Genomic DNA, 18463 nt, shown 5'->3' with positions numbered 1-18463 from the left:
CAAGCTACCAAGGGGTGAGCAGGGGTTATCTTGGACGTGTAACTCCCTTGCCCTCACTAGAGTGGGTAGGTTCTGCCTGGCTTAGGTGCATACCCTAGCCAACCAGAAACCCCAGTTCTAACAGTGAGGTATGGAGTGACTTCCTAGCGGTGCAGTAGCCTCCCAGATATTGGGTGTCTGTTTCACTGGGGTTGGGGCAGACACCTTAGCACCCTCGGGCAGACATCTGAGCGCACTCTTCTATAGAGCTCTTAAGGGGGACATTACTCAGCATCATTATAAGGCAAGACGGGAGACTTAACTAGGGGAGCCCATTGTGAAAGCAGATTGAGTACGTCCATGTGAACTGGTAAATACTTTTTCCCCATAATAGCAGGTTCAAACTGCTGCATTTTAACTACCTGCACCACACGTTGGTGACCCCTTCTCAACTCAATATGAAATATTACATTAGGGCAGTGAAGTGTGCGCGTTGTGGGATAGTGGTTGCCACCTTTTTGCATCTTGCCTAGGCCTGCGCTGTAGTTCAGGGCCTCTGGGGAAAGTGGTGCCCAAGATTGAGGCAGCTACTGGCCTATCAATCCCCCTCACTCCAGGGGCCTGTCGGCTGGGTGTAGTGGCAAGGCCCAACGGTAGGAAGATTTCATACAAGATTTCCCTGCTTGCTCTTCTCCTGGCTAAGCAATGGCTGGCCATTGGGCAGTTAGAACCAGAGCAACTGCAAGTGTCGTTCTGGGGTGGGAGAACATCACCTGCCGCTATCTCTGACTGTTGAAAAAGCTGCTGATGATGTGATGACTTGGGGGCTCCTACTTTGCAGATTAAATGGTGGTGAGGACTCTGTCCCTGACTCTGGTTCCGGAGATGCGGAATGACAACTGCATGTTTCGTATCGATATATACAGGAGTTGTGGCAGCTAAGTGTGTCTGTGATTTGAATGCAGTAGACTAGCTTTGTGACATGGGCCATGTTAAACTGAAGTCCTAGCTACCCACATGCTATGCTATCGTACCATGTTTGGAGACATTTATCACTGGAGACTGTTACAATACTTCGAAATGATATGGAGCACCCGTAACTGGTTTTTTTTGCACTGCTTGTTACGTTGTTTTACAAGGAAAACTAATAAAACAAAGCTTTGTCTTTTTTTTTTTTTTTTTAAAGGGAAGTAACTTTAAAGGAGGCCTTTCAATTGGCATCCTGGCATTTAATTCCATGGGATGAAACAATAGAGAGACAAACGGTTTTATTGACTTTTCCTTTGATAAGAAGTGGTTGGCACCTGATCAGAATGGGCAGGCCGATGGTATTGACTTGAGTTCAGACAGCTAAGTTGAACTAAGATTCCCCTACACCATGTTGAAAGACCCAGGAATGATACTTTCTGGGAAAGCTTCTGTAAACAATCGCAGGAAGTGTTGCGGGAAGTAGATAGCTTTGTAATTCTTTATGCATTGCTTTAGGCGACACCCCCAATCTGAAAACCATAATGATGCTGGAACCTGAAAAGGCAAGAGAGTGATGATGACATATTCCTGTCACTTAAGAAAGGACTGACAAATAGAGCCACTTTTCTTTTGCATCCAAAGATCTGAAGGCTATTCTCAGGGCCAAGAAAGCTAGCCTCGTGGTGGTCCTACGAAAAAAGAAGGACACAGGACTAATAGAGGGGGACTACTGCCACATTGGCATATGGAAAAATAATGCGGCCTACCTGCAGAAAGTGAAGGGGAGCCCCTAAGTCTCCCATATCTAAGTGCTATTCACTGGCCTTTGGTTGTATGGGGTCTTCTCTGAGGGCTAAAGGGCTTCTGAAGGTTTGCCCTCCCTCCCCCATCATAGAGGCTTCAGGGGTTTGTGTTACAACCCTGCACTGTCGCTTATCTACTGCTATTAATTCTTTAAGGAGAAAAGGGTCTGGGAACACAATGTGCCATGTTCATTCTGAGAAAAATCACAGGTCCAGTAGGAAATTGACATTCAGTCTATATCTGTTGGATCTTATTGTTGTTTCGTATATGTACTTCCCTGTCGTTCCTACAATGAAGTTGTATGTGTTGATTTGAAAAATCAGTAAAGAGATGTATCAAAAATGTGTTTTCTATTTTTTGTAAATTGGAATGGGATTTTTTAATTACATTGTGCTTTTGACTTTTTAACTACTTTAATACTTCTAAATGCTTTACATGTTAACTTTAAATTAAACTAAATTAAACCTGCCTCCTCTGTGTCATACTTAGCAGGGGTTGAGCTCAGGTTGAAATTACAGAAACCTTTTACTGGACCTAACAGGTCATTTACTTTATTACCTGTGGTGGACTACCATCCACACCAATTAATAATTAACTTTCTTACAATGTCTTAAGAGGAGAGCCATAAGTTATCACCCTCGTCTTTTCAGTCAGCAGAATTCCTAATTTTAACTCCACTTCATTCTGCATCTATCTTGATCGATGTTCTCTGTTTCCTTGTCATATATTAATATATATGTAACTGATGGTGGCAGAGAATCAACTTGAATTAATTCATACATAGAAGCTACATTTTCTATCCTACCTACAATCATTTAAGTGAATGTAAGGAAATGACAAGAAACACGTTTCTGATAATTTACTTTTCAAATACTCAAAATCTTGTAAAGACTTCCCCTGTGTCATTTGTTCTATTTTTTTTAATATTTTCGAACATGGGTGCAGTTTGCTTGCTTTCATTGATTGCCACAGCAGAGTTTCCCCAGATATAAGCTGCAAGAAGTTGCAAATATTTGACAGTCATTTCGGTAACATGGTCAATACTGTTTTTTCTCACCTGATTGTCTGACAAAGAATGATTTCTCGAACGTGTGCTCTGTTTTCCAGAAGATAAATGAAGCTAAACAAAATCAGCAAGAGTATTATGAGAAAGAGATTAAGAATTTGAGAATTCAGTTCGAAGAGGAAGCGGAGCGGTTTAAGGAAGCTCAAGCAAAGATGTTAGAAGAGCTAACGAGGAAGCATCATACTGCTCTTGAGGCTGCACAGAGCACAGCTTCGAAGGAGAAGAAAATGCTGCAGAATGTAAGCAATGGAGGTTTCTTCTGTTCAATTGTGAATGACAGACTGCTCAGCCTGATTGAACTCATTAACAGATCTCATTACCTCGCTCAGTCTACAGCCGCAGACGTGAATATGTAAATCCCCACATCATCTCATGGTAGAGGGGCAATAAGTGTACAGTAGATTAACAAACCTTCCTTTCTATCGTATTGCAAGGCTAGTAGTCAAACGTATGAAGGCTGAAGGTATGAGAAAGCACACAACATTCCCAAGAAGCATTTGGGTTTTTGATCCACCAGAACACTACTTTGGTCCTGCATCCTTCATCGAAAAGACTGCTACTTAACCCCTATTGCTGTTTAACCTGTATAAGACCCACTTCCCCTCCTCTAATTCACTTTCTTACTATAACTTAAGTGGAGAGCCATAAGTTATCACCCTTATCTTTTCAGTCAGCAGAATTCCTAATTTTAACTCCACTTCATTCTGTATCTATCCTGATTAATATTCTCTGTTTCCTTGTCGTATATTCAAATAGTCCTATAGTTCTGGGGCCTGGCTACACTTCCCTCTCTTACAGAAGTTGTTTAGAGTCTGGCATTTTTTTATGCCCCAAAATAGTAAACTGTATTTCTGTTTTATTTCCCCATCTACAAGCTCTTAACACAATTTAATGGCTAGTTGGGCACATACATACTCACCTCAAAGTAGACAGGAGTGTGAATTTAGCTATACGTGAAAGTGGGGCACAGATAGGATTCTGGAACAAAGGATTGCTGATGAGCAGTCCACTGTACTGTCTTGAAAGGTAGGCTGATTTTTGGATTATGAATGTAGTACTGTTGAGTGGAGCCTTTGTCAGATTAAGCAGGTCATGGCCCTGTAACAGAAGTGGGACAGAGAAGAAGAGTAAAGAATCAAGGGACTGACAGGGAGCTGGAAACTGGTATACCATTTCATTGCAGTATTGCATGTATACCCCACACCTTCTCTCGTTTCTGTTGTCAGCCAGGCAGCTGTAAACATGTTTACCTCTGTAGTTTTATTGTACTTGAGAATGGTATGTAATGAAATTCCTAATGAAGTGAGTACACTTGTCTCATTAAAACAAGACTGGTTCCGTCCTTTTCTAAAACTAAAATTGCTTCAAATTTTCTAGGTATGTTTTGTCCATTGTGAGGTAGAACTTGTAAATCAGAATCTGTTCCACATTACATGCAGTAGCCTCTGGCTGGTGGTGGGGGTTAAGTACCGCCTATAGCCACATGAATGTAAAGGAAGATGGGAACCCAATTACCCATTAAAGTCTGGGTATCTGAAACATGTAAGGTAAAAACACTAAGAAAGGGGATTATTCCATAGAAAGCTGTTAATAGCGTGTTTTTGACCCAATGAGTTAAGATAGCAACTCTTACATGGTGCACCTACTCACGCCCGAGAATTCGGTGGAGCATCATTATCATTAAGTTCTCAAATGATTCCATGCCTTACAAGGCTTTTACTGACACAATTGCCTTGCCTTTCTTAAAATTAATGTTTTAGATTGGTTCATAATTACTTCATTATTTTATCTCATTGGGTCTAAAAAAAAAACATATTGACAACTGTGGTCGTGAGGATGGTCCCACATACATATGACTTACGAGACCAAAATGTTGACTGTGCTCCACCTCTAATCTGCTACAGACTGGATACTTAAACTGTTGGACACAACCTGTGGACTTTCTTTTGGTTATTAGCAGAGTGGACATCATTAATCTATGAACTTTGAACAAGAACTCTTTTGAGTACCAAGATTAATGGGTGTAGGGATTTGTTTGTGTTCCTATGACCCTTGATCTTATTTCTTTGTTTACTGTCCAAATATATGACGTATATATATGTTCTGTTTCTCCTATTTTTCTCATTTTTGTTGCTTTTCCCATCTTTGTGTTTTTTTTCATTGTCTTTAATTGATCCTAAAAATAACACTTTTGATTAAGTCTTTTTGAAGTATACGTTTGGTCAACACTTTCTATGGAATAATCCCCTTTCTTAGCATTTTTACCTTACATACACCTGAAGGCAGTGACCTAGTGGTGTGTTGTTGTGAAGCAAATACCAAAAATGGAGCACACTGCTGAGGCATTGGGAATCATTTGTGCAAGTGTATCCCCATGCCAATTAGTCACACCTCCTGAATGCGTAGAAGGATGTGGAATACATACATCCACATTACAGACTTTCTTAGAACATGTTATCAACTTGAGTGCCCTTCAGAATTCCAGAAGAGAGGCAGAGGTCCTTAGCTGCTGGGGGGAGGTAATTCCATGTCTTTGCTGTGTGGTAGGAGAAAGAGTGTCCCCCCCCTTCTGCTTTGGTGGATGCAAGGGGTTTGGGTGAGTGAGAGTGAGAGTGACATGGAGCATAGCTGTCTGTATGGTTTGTCGAAGCTCAGGCGGTGGTTAATGTATACGAGTCCCTGGTTGTGTAGTGCCTTGTATGCGTGGATCATCAGCTTGAATTGGCATCTCTTCTGTATAGGGAGCCAGTGAAGTTTTCTGTGGTGAGTGGTGTTGTTGGTTCTTCAAGCGAGGCCGCGGATCAATCAATCAATGGATTTGTATAAAGCAGCATATTACCCGGTGGGATATCCATGCAGGTCTATTTGGGCTTTTTGAATAGCCAGGTCTTGAGTGCTTTTCGGAATTCCGGTACAGAGGTGGTGGTCCAGAAATGAAGGAGAACACTGTTCCAGGTCTTTGTTGCCAGGTGGGAAAAGGAGCAACCTCCACATCTGTGGATGCGGGTGAGTGAGTGAGTGAGAGGGAGGAAAAGCGCAGTCTTCTGGATGGTTGATGGAAGTTGAGGTAGCGGTTGATGTAGACAGGTCCTTGGTTGTGAAGCGCTTTGTGTGTGTGTGTGTGTTAGCAGCTGGAATTGGTGTCTCTTCTGTATGGGAAGCCTGTGAAGTTGTCTGATGTGCGGTGTGCTGTGGATTCATTGTGAGACATTGAGGACGAGTCTGGCTGCAGGGCTTTGTATGATGAGCAGTGTGTAGAAGCAGCCGGAGGGTACAGCGTGGGCCTGTGCTTTCTTGGTGAGCTTGCTGACAAGGATGATGCCAAGGTTTCTGGCGTGGTCGGTAGGGGTGGGAGAGGGTCCAGGGGTTGGTGTGGTTCCCGAAGTTCAGCACCTTTGTTTTGTCAGTATTGAACTTCAGACAGTTGTTCTTCATCCAGTCGGTGGCACTTGCCATGCGTCTGTGGAAGTTGGTTCTGGGGGTGGATTGGTCCTCGGAGAGGGAGAGGATGAGTTGGGTGTCCTCTGGGTAGGATATGATGTTGAGTCCATGTGCTCTGATGATGTTGGCAAAAGGGGAGGATCATGTGGGTATTGAAGAGTGTGGGGCTGAAGGATGAGCCCAGGGGAATACTGCAGACGATGGAATTTGTGTTCAGAGTTGTAGGGCGGTAGGGGATCCCTCTGTGTTTATCCCGTAAGGAAGGAAGCAATCCATCTGAGATCCCCCCCTTGAATGCTGATATGGTGGCATCTTTCAGTCAGGGTGTAGTGGGATACAGTGTTGAATGCTGCCATGAGGTTGAGGAGGATCAGGGCTGCCATTTCTCCCGGGTCACTGCATGTCGTCTGTGGCTGTGATTACAGCGGTATCTGTGCTGGGGCTACTTTGGAAAGTAGACTGGGAGGCGTCAAGTAGGTGGTCCTGTTCAAGGTCTGTTGTGTGTTATTCGTTGATTGTTTTTTTCAGGATCTTGGCCGGGAACAGGCCAGTAGTTCTTGAGTTTGCTGAAGTCGGCGGATGGCTTCTTCAATAGTGGCTTGATTCCGGCATGTTTCCAGTCAGGAAAGGTGGCTGTAGATATTGAGGTGTTGAGCAGGGTGGTGAAATCCTGGCTGATTCGTTGCCCTCCAATGTTGAAGATGTGGTGAGGGCATGGGTCTGTGGGGGCTCCTGACTGGATGGAGTTCATGGTTGTGGTGGTGTCCTGGGTGTTGAGTTGGTTCCAAGTGTTGGCTGTGGTGTTAGCATGGAGGTAGGGGCATTCTAAGGGTGAGAATTGGGGGATGAAATGTCTCTAGTTGGTGGAGATCTTGTTGTTGAAGCAGTCGGTGAGGTTGTCGCAGAACTCAAGTGGTGTTGTTTTCTGTTGCTGTGGGATTGAAGAACTCCTGATGATGCTGAAGAGTTCTTTGCTGTAGTTGGATCTGGTTTCGAAGTGCGCAGCAAAGTCATTCTTCTTCGTTTTCCATAGCCAACTGTGGTAGAGGGTGAGGGAGTTCTTGTAGGCTGCCTTGTCAGTTTGGTCTTTGCTGGTTTGCCATCTTCTTTCCCATTGTTTGTTTTAGCGCTTTGCTCTCCTGAGTTCATGGTAGTACCAGCTTGCCTGTTTGGAGGATCTTCTGTGTCTGTTGTTCCTGATGAGGGGGAATGGTGTCTGCGGAGTTGGTGATCCAGGTTTTGAAGTTCTTGATTCTCTGGTCCAGGTTGGTGGCGGCTGCTGGGTTGTAGCTGTGAGAGGATGAGTCTGCCTGCGGTGTTCTGTATGGTCTGAAGTCTCTGTAGGAGACATGTGGTGATGCCTGCCTAGCGAGCGTGGCCATAGTCCAGTTGGCTGGTGATTAGGTCCTGTGTGAGGGTGCATCTTGTGCCCCGAGGGAGCCATTTGAAGATGTTTTTGTGGGATGTTCAGTGTGAGGAACCAGATCAAAGAGACTGCACCGATCTCGGACTTCCTGCATGGTCAGCCTGCTGTCCAAGGTGATTCAGAGGTTTCTGATGTAGTTGGTCAGTGTGGGTGATGGTCCTATTTACGAGAGCCACCAGGAATCGTTCTAGGCGTTGGTGTTGTTGCCAAAGATCAGTACTTTTTGTTTATGTTGAGCTTCAGGAAGTTGTCCCTCATCCAATTGGCGTTGCTTGTCATGCATCTGTGGAAGTTGGTTCTGGTGGTGGTAGGGTCTTCAGAGAGGGAGAGGATGAATTGGGTGTCGTCTGCATACAATATGATGTTTAGTCTTTGGGACCTGGCGATGTTGGCCAAGGGGGTCATGTAGGTGTTAAAGAGGGTGGGGCTGAGGGATGAGCCTTGTGGGATACCGCAGATGATGTCCTTGGGTTCGAAGGTGAATGGTGGTAAGCAGACCTTCTGTGTACTTCTGTTGAGGAAGAAGGCGATCCATCTGAGTGTGTCACGTTGGATTGCGATGTGGTATAGCCTTTCAATCAGTTTGTGGTATGATACTGTGAGAAATACGGCCGAGAGGTCAAGGATGATCAGTGCCGCCGTCTCTACATGGTTGAGGAGGGTTCAGATATCATCGGTAACTGCAGTCAGGGCTGTCTTGGTGCTGTGGATGCTGCGGAATCCATACTGGGAGGTGTTGAGAAAAAGGTTCTGCTCCAGATGTTTTGTGAGTTGCTTGTTGATATCCTTCTCCTAGACCATGGCCGGGAAGGAGAGCAGGGAAATGGGGCAGTAGTTTTTGAGTTTGCTTGGGTTGGCGAACAGCTTCTTGAGTAGTGGGTTTCCAGTCTCCGGGGAAACTGGCCATAGGTAAGAGGTGTTGAATAGGGTGGTGAGTTTTTGGCTGATTCTGTGGCTTGTGAGGTTGAAGATGTGGTGTAGATGTGGTGTAGGCAAGGGTCCGTGGGATCTCCTGAGTGAACAGAGTTCATTATGGTGGTGTTGTCCTGAAGGGTGAGCTGGTTCCATGTGGTCAGCCTGTGATCAGTGCTGGTAGCAGTGAGGGAGTGCAGGCTAAGGAAGTCTGTAGGCTTAGGCTGGGGTTCAAATGTTTTGTAGATGGTGGTGATCTTGTTGTGGAAGAAGTTGTTGAGGTTGTCACTGAGTTCTTGTGAGAGGGTGATGCTGTTCTCTGTGGCTGCAATGTTGGCGAACTCCCTGATGATGCTGAAGAGTTCTTTCTGTAGTTGGAGCTGGATTTGATGTGAGGGGATAGGGCATTCTTCTTCTGCTCCCTCAGCAGCCAGTGGTAGTGGTTGAGGTAGGTCTTGAAGGTGATTCTGTTGGAGGTGCCCTTGCTTGTGCGCCATCTTCTTTCCATTTTACTTGCATTCATGTTTGCTGTTCTCAGTTCTTCGGTGTACCATCTGGCTTTTTTGGTGGAACTCCTGTGTCTGGTGGTCTTGATGGGGGGTGAAGCTGTCAGCATAGTAGAGTAGGTGATCCAGGTATTGCAGTTCTTGACACCCTATTCAAGGTTTGTGGCAGTGTCTGGGTTGAATGTGTTGAGGGGGTCCATCCATTGTGTCTCTGATACTTTGCTCCAGCTGTGGTTGGGGGCACAGAGCAGCATGGGGGTGGAGCTACGAGGGCTCGAGATGTTGAAGCGGATGATGGAGTGGTTGGTCCAGGTGAGTTTGGAAATGTGGCTGTACTTTACCCAGTTGCTGGAGGTGAAGATAGGGTCCAGCATTTGTCCTGTGGTGTGACTGAGGTTGTTGGTGAGTTCGGTGAGTCCAATGTTGTTCATGCTGTCGAGGAGGTTGACTATGTTGTTGTTGAGGTCACAGAGGAAAGGTAGTTATTAGAGTCTGTGGCAAGTGCGATGATGAAATTGGCGATGATGTTGCAGAACCTGGGTGTCTGTATACAAGGGTATCCCAGGTGGTGAACCTTCCATCTGTTTGGAGTTTGAAGTTGAGGTGTTCTATGGCTGGGGTGGTAATGTCTGTCGTGGTGGTGCACTGGACGTTTTCTTTGTGGATGATGGCAATCTCTCCTCTGGACTTGATGATGTAGTCCCAGTGTGTGATCTTGTATCCTTTGGGTGTTACTGTGGCGATGTCCGTGACAGAGTGGGTTGAGCCAGGTATCAGTAAGAAAGACGACGTCGGGGGAAAGAGTGGTGATGAGGTCCCACAGCTCTACAGAGCAAGTATGTGCTGAGGAGGATGCAGGTGAGCTGTTGTGGTGTTGGTGTGGTATGTGGTCCACGTGGTGGTGGGCGGCACGCTGATGAATGAGCTGTTGCAGGTGAAGGTGCTGTGAGTGTAGGTGAAAGGCCCTACCATAGAGTGTAGTGGTGTAGCTGCAGGGGGGGGGAGCAGGCTTCCTGGCTCTGGGTGTGGTTAAAGCTCGGATGGATGCAGACGGACTTGGCTTTGGTGCGCCTTGGGGTCGCAGCCACTCTGTGGCATCTATTTAGTAGGTCCTGCGAGGTAGGAGGGGTGCTGGGTGGTAGTGGGCGGGGCTAGCAGGAAGGCGCAAGGCAGGAGCAGCAAGGGAAGCATGAGGGTGAAAATGGTAGAAGCGGTAGTAAAACGGGTAGAGAGAGCAAGGAAAAGAGGCAGAAAGCAAAGGAGGAGACTAAAGAAGGGAGGAAAGAGAATAGACTCTCATAAAAGACAGTAGAGGGGACAAAGATGAGAGGTAGAGAAGAAAGAGATTGAGGCACAGACAGGGTTACTAGAAGAGAAGGCAAAGTGCAGCAGAGGGTGAGCGTGCTGGTTCACGGCTGTTCAGGGGCCTGACAGCAGGGGTGAGAGCTGGGACTGGGGAATTGCTCAATGGAGTCCGATGTGGCCTCCATTAAGTAGGTCCTGGGAGGTGGAAGGGGTGCTGGGCGGCGGTGGTCTGAGCGAGCGGGAAGATGCAAGACTGAAGCAGCAGCAAAGGGAGCGCAAGGCAAAAAAGGGCAGGAGTGACAACAAAACGTGTAGAGAGCAAGGAAAAGAGACAAGAGGGCAAAGAGAAAATTAAAGGAGGGAAAGAGAACGGGCAGAAGAGGAGATTAAAGCAGGAAGAGAAACAGACGCAGAGGGAGGAAAAAGGCTCTGAGGAAGGACAGTAGAGCAGACAAAGAGCAGAGACAGAGAAAAAAGAGATTGAGGCACAGAGTTATCAGAGGAGAAGACATAGGGTAGCAGGCAGTAAAGTGAAGGTGCTGGGACCGCAGGGGTGAGAGCTGGGCCTGGGGACCACAGAATTCTGTTTTAGCAACTGCATCCTTTGGCCAGGATGCCTGATGCATCCTTAAGTTGGTTTGGTTCTTTCCTTCAGTACCAAAGCATGTAGTTTGGCAAAGTTAGTTACATTTTCAGCTTCATGGAGTTCTCCTGCGAGTACCTAACCACACATTGGGCTCATAGGAATACAGAGATCTGGAGACACAGATCATGTGTAACCTGAGAAACAGAAAACACTGGAGGACTAGCTCTGCCAGTCGAAATTCCTGTGCTTTACATAGTGACTAAATGAAACATATCCTCCTAACGTTTGGGGATATCGCGAAACATATCCTCCTAAGGTTTCGGGATTTAAACTGTTATTGAGACTGTAAAAACAAATCTTTGTTTGTCTGCATGTGAAGTGTTGGCTCTGAACATGATCCACTAGTCTACAACTCCTGTTTCTCAAGGGATCTGAAGGCCTTCACGGGAAGCCAAGATAATTTTGACAAAGGCTGTTAGGTACACCAAGAAGCGTTCCCTGGTGCTGTCAATACATCTGACATGGAAGATCTTCCCAATGATTAATACAAAAAATAAACAGTTCCACTTCTCACACTGTTCAGAGACTTGATTTCGTGCCCCATGCTGGTCTTTTCTTCATCATTTCAGCAGGTTCCGAAACTCACAAAGATGAAACTGGTGTTTTTGGATCTATCTGCAAACCCGGTGCATATAGAATGCTTTCATCTGATATTCTTGACGTATTCAGGACAGGCCCACTATCCTGGGCCACAACCCAAAGGTGGGCCTGTCCCTTTCACTTTGGCAATTCCAGAGGCTCCTACCCAGACACTGCTGGCTCTGCTCCACCACAGACTCCAGCCTCGGTGCTGCTGCCAAAGAGTCCCATGCTTTCCTCAGTGCCCAACCCATGCCTTGTTCCGTGCTGCTTCGGTGCCCTCTCTGCCGTGACCCCTCAACGCCACTTCCACCCTTGAAGTATGAAGAACTTATTCATACGTTAAAAGATACATTTTGATGGATACAACTACCTGTGGATTCCTCACCTATTGAATACTCCCCTGTGCCAGCATCCGACGGAAATCTTCTTCCTAGCTTCTGCACGTCGACGAGGACGTCACAATTGCCCACGCGACGCCGTCTGACGTCATACAGGCAATAAGAGGTCCTCGCCGACGTGCCGACGTCAGTTCCCTTTTTTCCGTGCCATTCGAACGACGGTTATTCTTCGAGGGAGCTACTGTTACTACTCGACGTAGTTACAGTTATTTTTGCTATTTCTTCTTTGAGACAAGATAAAATGTCGCAAAGAAAATCTGGATTCAAGCCCTGCAATGAGTGCAGTGGCAAAATGTCGGTTACGGACCCACATTCTGACTGTTTGTGGTGTCTTAGCTCCGACCACGACGTTGACAAATGTGACTCTTGTCAATGGATGAATCCAAAGACCTTAAAGGAGCGAGAAGCAAAGCTCTTTTTGGCAAAGTCGAAGAAAAAAGAAAAACAACATAATCGCAAGTCATCTTCACCGAAGTCGCATCGGCGTCATCGTGACTCCCGCCGCCGTCGAGAATCTCGACGCCGGTCGAGTAGGGAGAGATCGCGTTCAAGGTCACCTTCAACTCGACGCCGGAAGACATGGGAAGTGAGTCCCACCATCTCTCCCCAGCCGCAGACGCTGTTGGCATCACCGACATCCCCGACTTCGCCGACGTCGCCTGTGAATCCTCCTTCTGTATTCGAGGTTCCTCGGCGTCAAGAGTTTTCTCCAGCTTTACAGTCGCCGGGACCGGCGTCGATGTCGCCTCCAACCCAGGCTCCTCAGTACCCGGCTTTCCCGGCCCCTGGAGCCGACAGTTCCGCATTCTTGAATGCGGTGTTCTCAATTTTTCAGCAGATGGCTCCAGGTGGTGGACCGGCTGGTCCTTCGGGCCCTTTGGCCTTCAATATGGGTGCTACGGCTCCGTTACGACCGACACCTTTTATGCCCTTCCTTCCCATGGGAAATGTGGGCTCGGCGCCGTCGCCTATGGCATCAGCCTCTCAGCCGGTGACGCCGAGTAGACCTGTGGCTCCAGCGCCGGAACAGACTCCTGTCCGCCCTTCTCCTCGTTCAGCGCCGAAGAAATCCATGGCGCCGATGGATCCGGCGTCTGATGGATCCGAGGATCGGCGTCAATCTTCGACGTCTGCTGAAGCCATGTCGACGCCGAGGATTGAGGAAAGGTTACACTCGAGGAGGCTTGCTCTTCGCCTCCTTGAGAAGCAAGAATATTGGAAACAGGCGTTAGAGGAAGGAGAGATTGAGGAATCTCAAGGAGACCTCCATGGTTTAGACACGGCCAGTGGTCTGGACACCTCTCCAGAATGGGACTTGTCATCACCTGGAGAGTATACAGAGGAGGCTGCAACATTTCATTCAGTCATCAGGAAAGCAGCTGATTTTTTATACCTCCCTTTGCCAGTGTCTGAGCCTAAGCCTAATATTTTAACGGAAGTGTTGCATCCTGCTTCGACAACTGCGGAACCACTTCTGCCTTTTAATGAGGCTCTGTTGGATCCAATCCTGGAAGTTTGGAAGAAGCCGATGTCATCTTCGGCCGTGAACAGATCGGTGGCTAGAAGATATCGAGTGGCTCCTGCCGACCCAGGCTTCCTCTCCAGGCACCCAACCCCTGAGAGCCTGGTGGTTCAGGCTTCATGTTCAGCCCGGTCTGCCCCAGGATCATTTCCAGCTGTGCCCTCGGACAGAGACTCTAAGAAGATGGACCTCTCTTCAAAAAAGGCTTTTTCGTCATGTAGCATGGCTTTAAAATCCACTAATGCTACCTGTATTTTAGGGAGATACATTTACGCCCTGATGGACGAAATAAAATCGTCTCATACTGAGGTGCCCCAAGAGGTTATGAACCTGGTTTCTGAAGCTCAAGCAGCGGCAACCCAAGTAATTCAATCTGGACTAGATACGACTGACTCTGTGGCCAGGGCTATGGGTACTACTGTTGCTACAAGGAGGCAAGCCTGGCTTCGTAGCTCTGGTTTCTCGCCCGATGTACAGTCAACCCTCTTGGATCTTCCCTTCGATGGCGATAAACTTTTTGGCTCCAAGGCGGACTCTGCATTAGAGAGATTTAAGGACAGTAGGGCCACGGCGAAGTCTTTAGGCTTGCAGGCCTCCTCTTCTATTTCCTCCAGACTTTTTAGGAGGTTTAGAGAGTTTGGTCGTGGTTCCCCCTCCTCCTTTCGAGGGAGATTTCAGCAAAAACCCATCTCTGCTCTCTCCTACAGATCTTACAGGGGGAGGGGTACGGTCCGAACCAGGGGAGCCGCCCAGCAGCACTCTGCCTTTTCCTCTTCCTCTGGAGGGGTGCAGCCTGGGAAGCAGCCTTAGCCTTCCACCAATTCCTTCTCACACCACTCCTGTAGGGGGGAGGTTATTGAACTTTCTTTACAAGTGGGAGGTTATAACATCAGACTCCTGGGTCACCAGCATTGTGGGGAAAGGCTATGCCCTTCCTGTAGGAAAGTACCATCTTGCCTGGCATGTTACCCCCATTTTTCACTGTATATATGTTGTTTTAGTTGTATGTGTCACTGGGACCCTGTTCACCAGGGCCCCAGTGCTCATAAGTGTGCCTGAATGTGTTACCTGTGTAGTGACTAACTGTCTCACTGAGGCTCTGCTAATCAGAACCTCAGTGGTTATGCTCTCTCATTTCTTTCAAATTGTCACTAACAGGCTAGTGACCAATTTTACCAATTTACATTGGCTTACTGGAACACCTTTATAATTCCCTAGTATATGGTACTGAGGTACCCAGGGTATTGGGGTTCCAGGAGATCCCTATGGGCTGCAGCATTTCTTTTGCCACCCATAGGGAGCTCTGACAATTCTTACACAGGCCTGCCACTGCAGCCTGAGTGAAATAACGTCCACGTTATTTCACAGCCATTTTACACTGCACTTAAGTAACTTATAAGTCACCTATATGTCTAACCTTTACCTGGTAAAGGTTAGGTGCAAAGTTACTTAGTGTGAGGGCACCCTGGCACTAGCCAAGGTGCCCCCACATTGTTCAGGGCCAATTCCCCGGACTTTGTGAGTGCGGGGACACCATTACACGCGTGCACTACATATAGGTCACTACCTATATGTAGCTTCACCATGGTGACTCCGAATATGGCCATGTAACATGTCTATGATCATGGAATTGCCCCCTCTATACCATCCTGGCATAGTTGGCACAATCCCATGATCCCAGTGGTCTGTAGCACAGACCCTGGTACTGCCAAACTGCCTTTCCTGGGGTTTCACTGCAGCTGCTGCTGCTGCCAACCCCTCAGACAGGCATCTGCCCTCCTGGGGTCCAGCCAGGCCTGGCCCAGGATGGCAGAACAAAGAACTTCCTCTGAGAGAGGGTGTTACACCCTCTCCCTTTGGAAAATGGTGTGAAGGCAGGGGAGGAGTAGCCTCCCCCAGCCTCTGGAAATGCTTTCTTGGGCACAGATGTGCCCAATTCTGCATAAGCCAGTCTACACCGGTTCAGGGGACCCCTTAGCCCTGCTCTGGCGCGAAACTGGACAAAGGAAAGGGGAGTGACCACTCCCCTGACCTGCACCTCCCCTGGGAGGTGTCCAGAGCCCCTCCAGTGTTCTCCAGACCTCTGCCATCTTGGAAACAGAGGTGCTGCTGGCACACTGGACTGCTCTGAGTGGCCAGTGCCACCAGGTGACGTCAGAGACTCCTTCTGATAGGCTCCTTCAGGTGTTGCTAGCCTATCCTCTCTCCTAGGTAGCCAAACCCTCTTTTCTGGCTATTTAGGGTCTCTGTCTCTGGGGAAACTTTAGATAACGAATGCAAGAGCTCATCCGAGTTCCTCTGCATCTCTCTCTTCACCTTCTGCCAAGGAATCGACTGCTGACCGCGCTGGAAGCCTGCAAACCTGCAACATAGTAGCAAAGACGACTACTGCAACTCTGTAACGCTGATCCTGCCGCCTTCTCGACTGTTTTCCTGGTGGTGCATGCTGTGGGGGTAGTCTGCCTCCTCTCTGCACTAGAAGCTCCGAAGAAATCTCCCGTGGGTCGACGGAATCTTCCCCCTGCAACCGCAGGCACCAAAAAGCTGCATTACCGGTCCCTTGGGTCTCCTCTCAGCACGACGAGCGAGGTCCCTCGAATCCAGCAACTCTGTCCAAGTGACTCCCACAGTCCAGTGACTCTTCAGTCCAAGTTTGGTGGAGGTAAGTCCTTGCCTCACCTCGCTAGACTGCATTGCTGGGAACCGCGACTTTTGCAGCTACTCCGGCCCCTGTGCACTTCCGGCGGAAATCCTTTGTGCACAACCAAGCCTGGGTCCACGGCACTCTAACCTGCATTGCACGACTTTCTAAGTTGGTCTCCGGCGACGTGGGACTCCTTTGTGTAATTTTGGGTGAGCACCGTTTCACGCATCCTCGTAGTGCCTGTTTCTGGCACTTCTCCGGGTGCTACCTGCTGCTAAGAGGGCTCCTTGTCTTGCTCGACGTCCCCTCTACCTCCTGGTCCAATTTGCGACCTCCTGGTCCCTCCTGGGCCACAGCAGCATCCAAAAACGCTAACCACACGATTTGCAGCTAGCAAGGCTTGTTGGCGTTCTTTCGGCGGGAAAACACTTCTGCACGACTCTCCATGGCGAGAGGGATCCGTCCACCAAAGGGGAAGTCTCTAGCCATTTTCGTTCCTGCAGAAACCTCAGCTTCTTCTGTCCAGTAGAAGCTTCTTTGCATCCACAGCTGGCATTTCCTGGGCATATGCCCATCTCCGACTTGCTTGTGACTTTTGGACTTGGTCCCCTTGTTCCACAGGTACCCTAGATTGGAAATCCATTGTTGTTGCATTGTTGGTTTGTGTCTTTCCTGCATTATTCCTCTAACACGACTTCTTTGTCCTTAGGGGAACTTTAGTGCACTTTGCACTCACTTTTCAGGGTCTTGGGGAGGGTTATTTTTCTAAACTCTCACTATTTTCTAATAGTCCCAGCGACCCTCTACAAGGTCACATAGGTTTGGGGTCCATTCGTGGTTCGCATTCCACTTTTGGAGTATATGGTTTGTGTTGCCCCTATCCCTATGTGTCCCCATTGCATCCTATTGTAACTATACATTGTTTGCACTGTTTTCTAAGACTATACTGCATATTTTTGCTATTGTGTATATATATCTTGTGTATATTTCCTATCCTCTCACTGAGGGTACACTCTAAGATACTTTGGCATATTGTCATAAAAATAAAGTACCTTTATTTTTAGTATAACTGTGTATTGTGTTTTCTTATGATATTGTGCAAGTGACACTAGTGGTACTGTAGTAGCTTCACACGTCTCCTAGTTCAGCCTAACTGCTCTGCTAAGCTACCATTATCTATCAGCCTAAGCTGCTAGACACCCTATACACTAATAAGGGATAACTGGGCCTGGTGCAAGGTGCAAGTACCCCTTGGTACTCACTACAAGCCAGTCCAGCCTCCTACACTTCCCTTTTGGGAGTTTCCTCCCCCCATCCCACCCCGCCCATCCTACTGTTCAGAAGAGCATCTCCTGTTACTAGAACAGAAGGTTCAAGTCCTCCTTTCAAAAGGTGTGGTGGAGTTGGTTCCAGAGCAGGAAAGGGGTCAGGGTTGTTACTCAAGATACTTCCTGATCCCCAAGAAGGATGGTCGGTTGAGGCCAATCCTGGACCTGAGGATCTTGAATTGGTTCCTCAAACAGGAGAAGTTCAAGATGCTGACCCTAGCTCAGGTGCTTTTGGTGCTGAACGATGGAGATTGGATGGTGTCTGTCGACTTGCAGGATTCTTACTTTCATATCCCGATACTCAAGTCGCACAGGAAGTATCTCCGGTTTGTGGTGGGGTCGCAGCACTATCAGTTTGTGGTCCTTCCTTTTGGTCTTACTTCAGCACCCCGAGTCTTCACAAAAGTAATGTCGGTGGTTGCGGCAGAGCTCAGAAGGAAGGGGATAGCAGTATTTCCTTACCTGGACGACTGGTTGATCAAAGCCAAGTCTCCGGAGCTCGTGTTGCATCACCTACAGTCGACAACCCAGTTGTTGTTCGACCTGGGTTTTTCAGGGAATGTGCCCAAATCTCACCTAGAGCCCTCTCAGTGCCTCCTGTTCATAGGGGCAGTACTGGATACAACATTGAGTCGCGCCTTTCCTCCGCCTCAGCGGATTCAGGACATTCAGGCGTTGGTTCCAATGTTTCAAAGTGGAGCAGTCGTTCCAGTCCTCAAGGTCCTACGCCTGCTCGGTCTGTTTGCATCTTGCATTCTGCTTGTCACTCACGCTCGCTGGCACATGAGGGCTCTTCAAGTGGTGCCTCCGGAAGCAGTGGTCTCAACACAAAGGGGATCTTGACGGTTCGGTGAAGATCTCCAGAGATGCTGCTGCAGATTTAAAATGGTGGATGGCGGACGGCAATCTTTCCCGAGGAAGGCCGTTCTTGCAAC

The 18463-nt window shown here is 47.8% G+C and overlaps 1 protein-coding gene across 9 annotated transcripts in view; it reads left to right on the top strand.

The window, feature by feature from the left end:
- FAM184A (family with sequence similarity 184 member A) overlaps positions 1–18463 on the top strand; it is a 670286-nt gene that overhangs the window by 343264 nt on the left and 308559 nt on the right. For all 9 annotated transcript variants that reach the window (XM_069235390.1, XM_069235388.1, XM_069235387.1 and 6 more), the window contains one exon: positions 2860–3057. In XM_069235390.1, the coding sequence (XP_069091491.1) occupies positions 2860–3057 (198 nt within the window). The remainder of the gene's footprint in view (positions 1–2859; positions 3058–18463) is intronic.

This window comes from Pleurodeles waltl, chromosome 5 (genome assembly GCF_031143425.1).
Source record: "Pleurodeles waltl isolate 20211129_DDA chromosome 5, aPleWal1.hap1.20221129, whole genome shotgun sequence".
Classification (NCBI taxonomy): domain Eukaryota; kingdom Metazoa; phylum Chordata; class Amphibia; order Caudata; family Salamandridae; genus Pleurodeles; species Pleurodeles waltl.
Note: the sequence above shows the minus strand (reverse complement) of the source record. Positions and strands in the feature narration are given on the sequence as shown.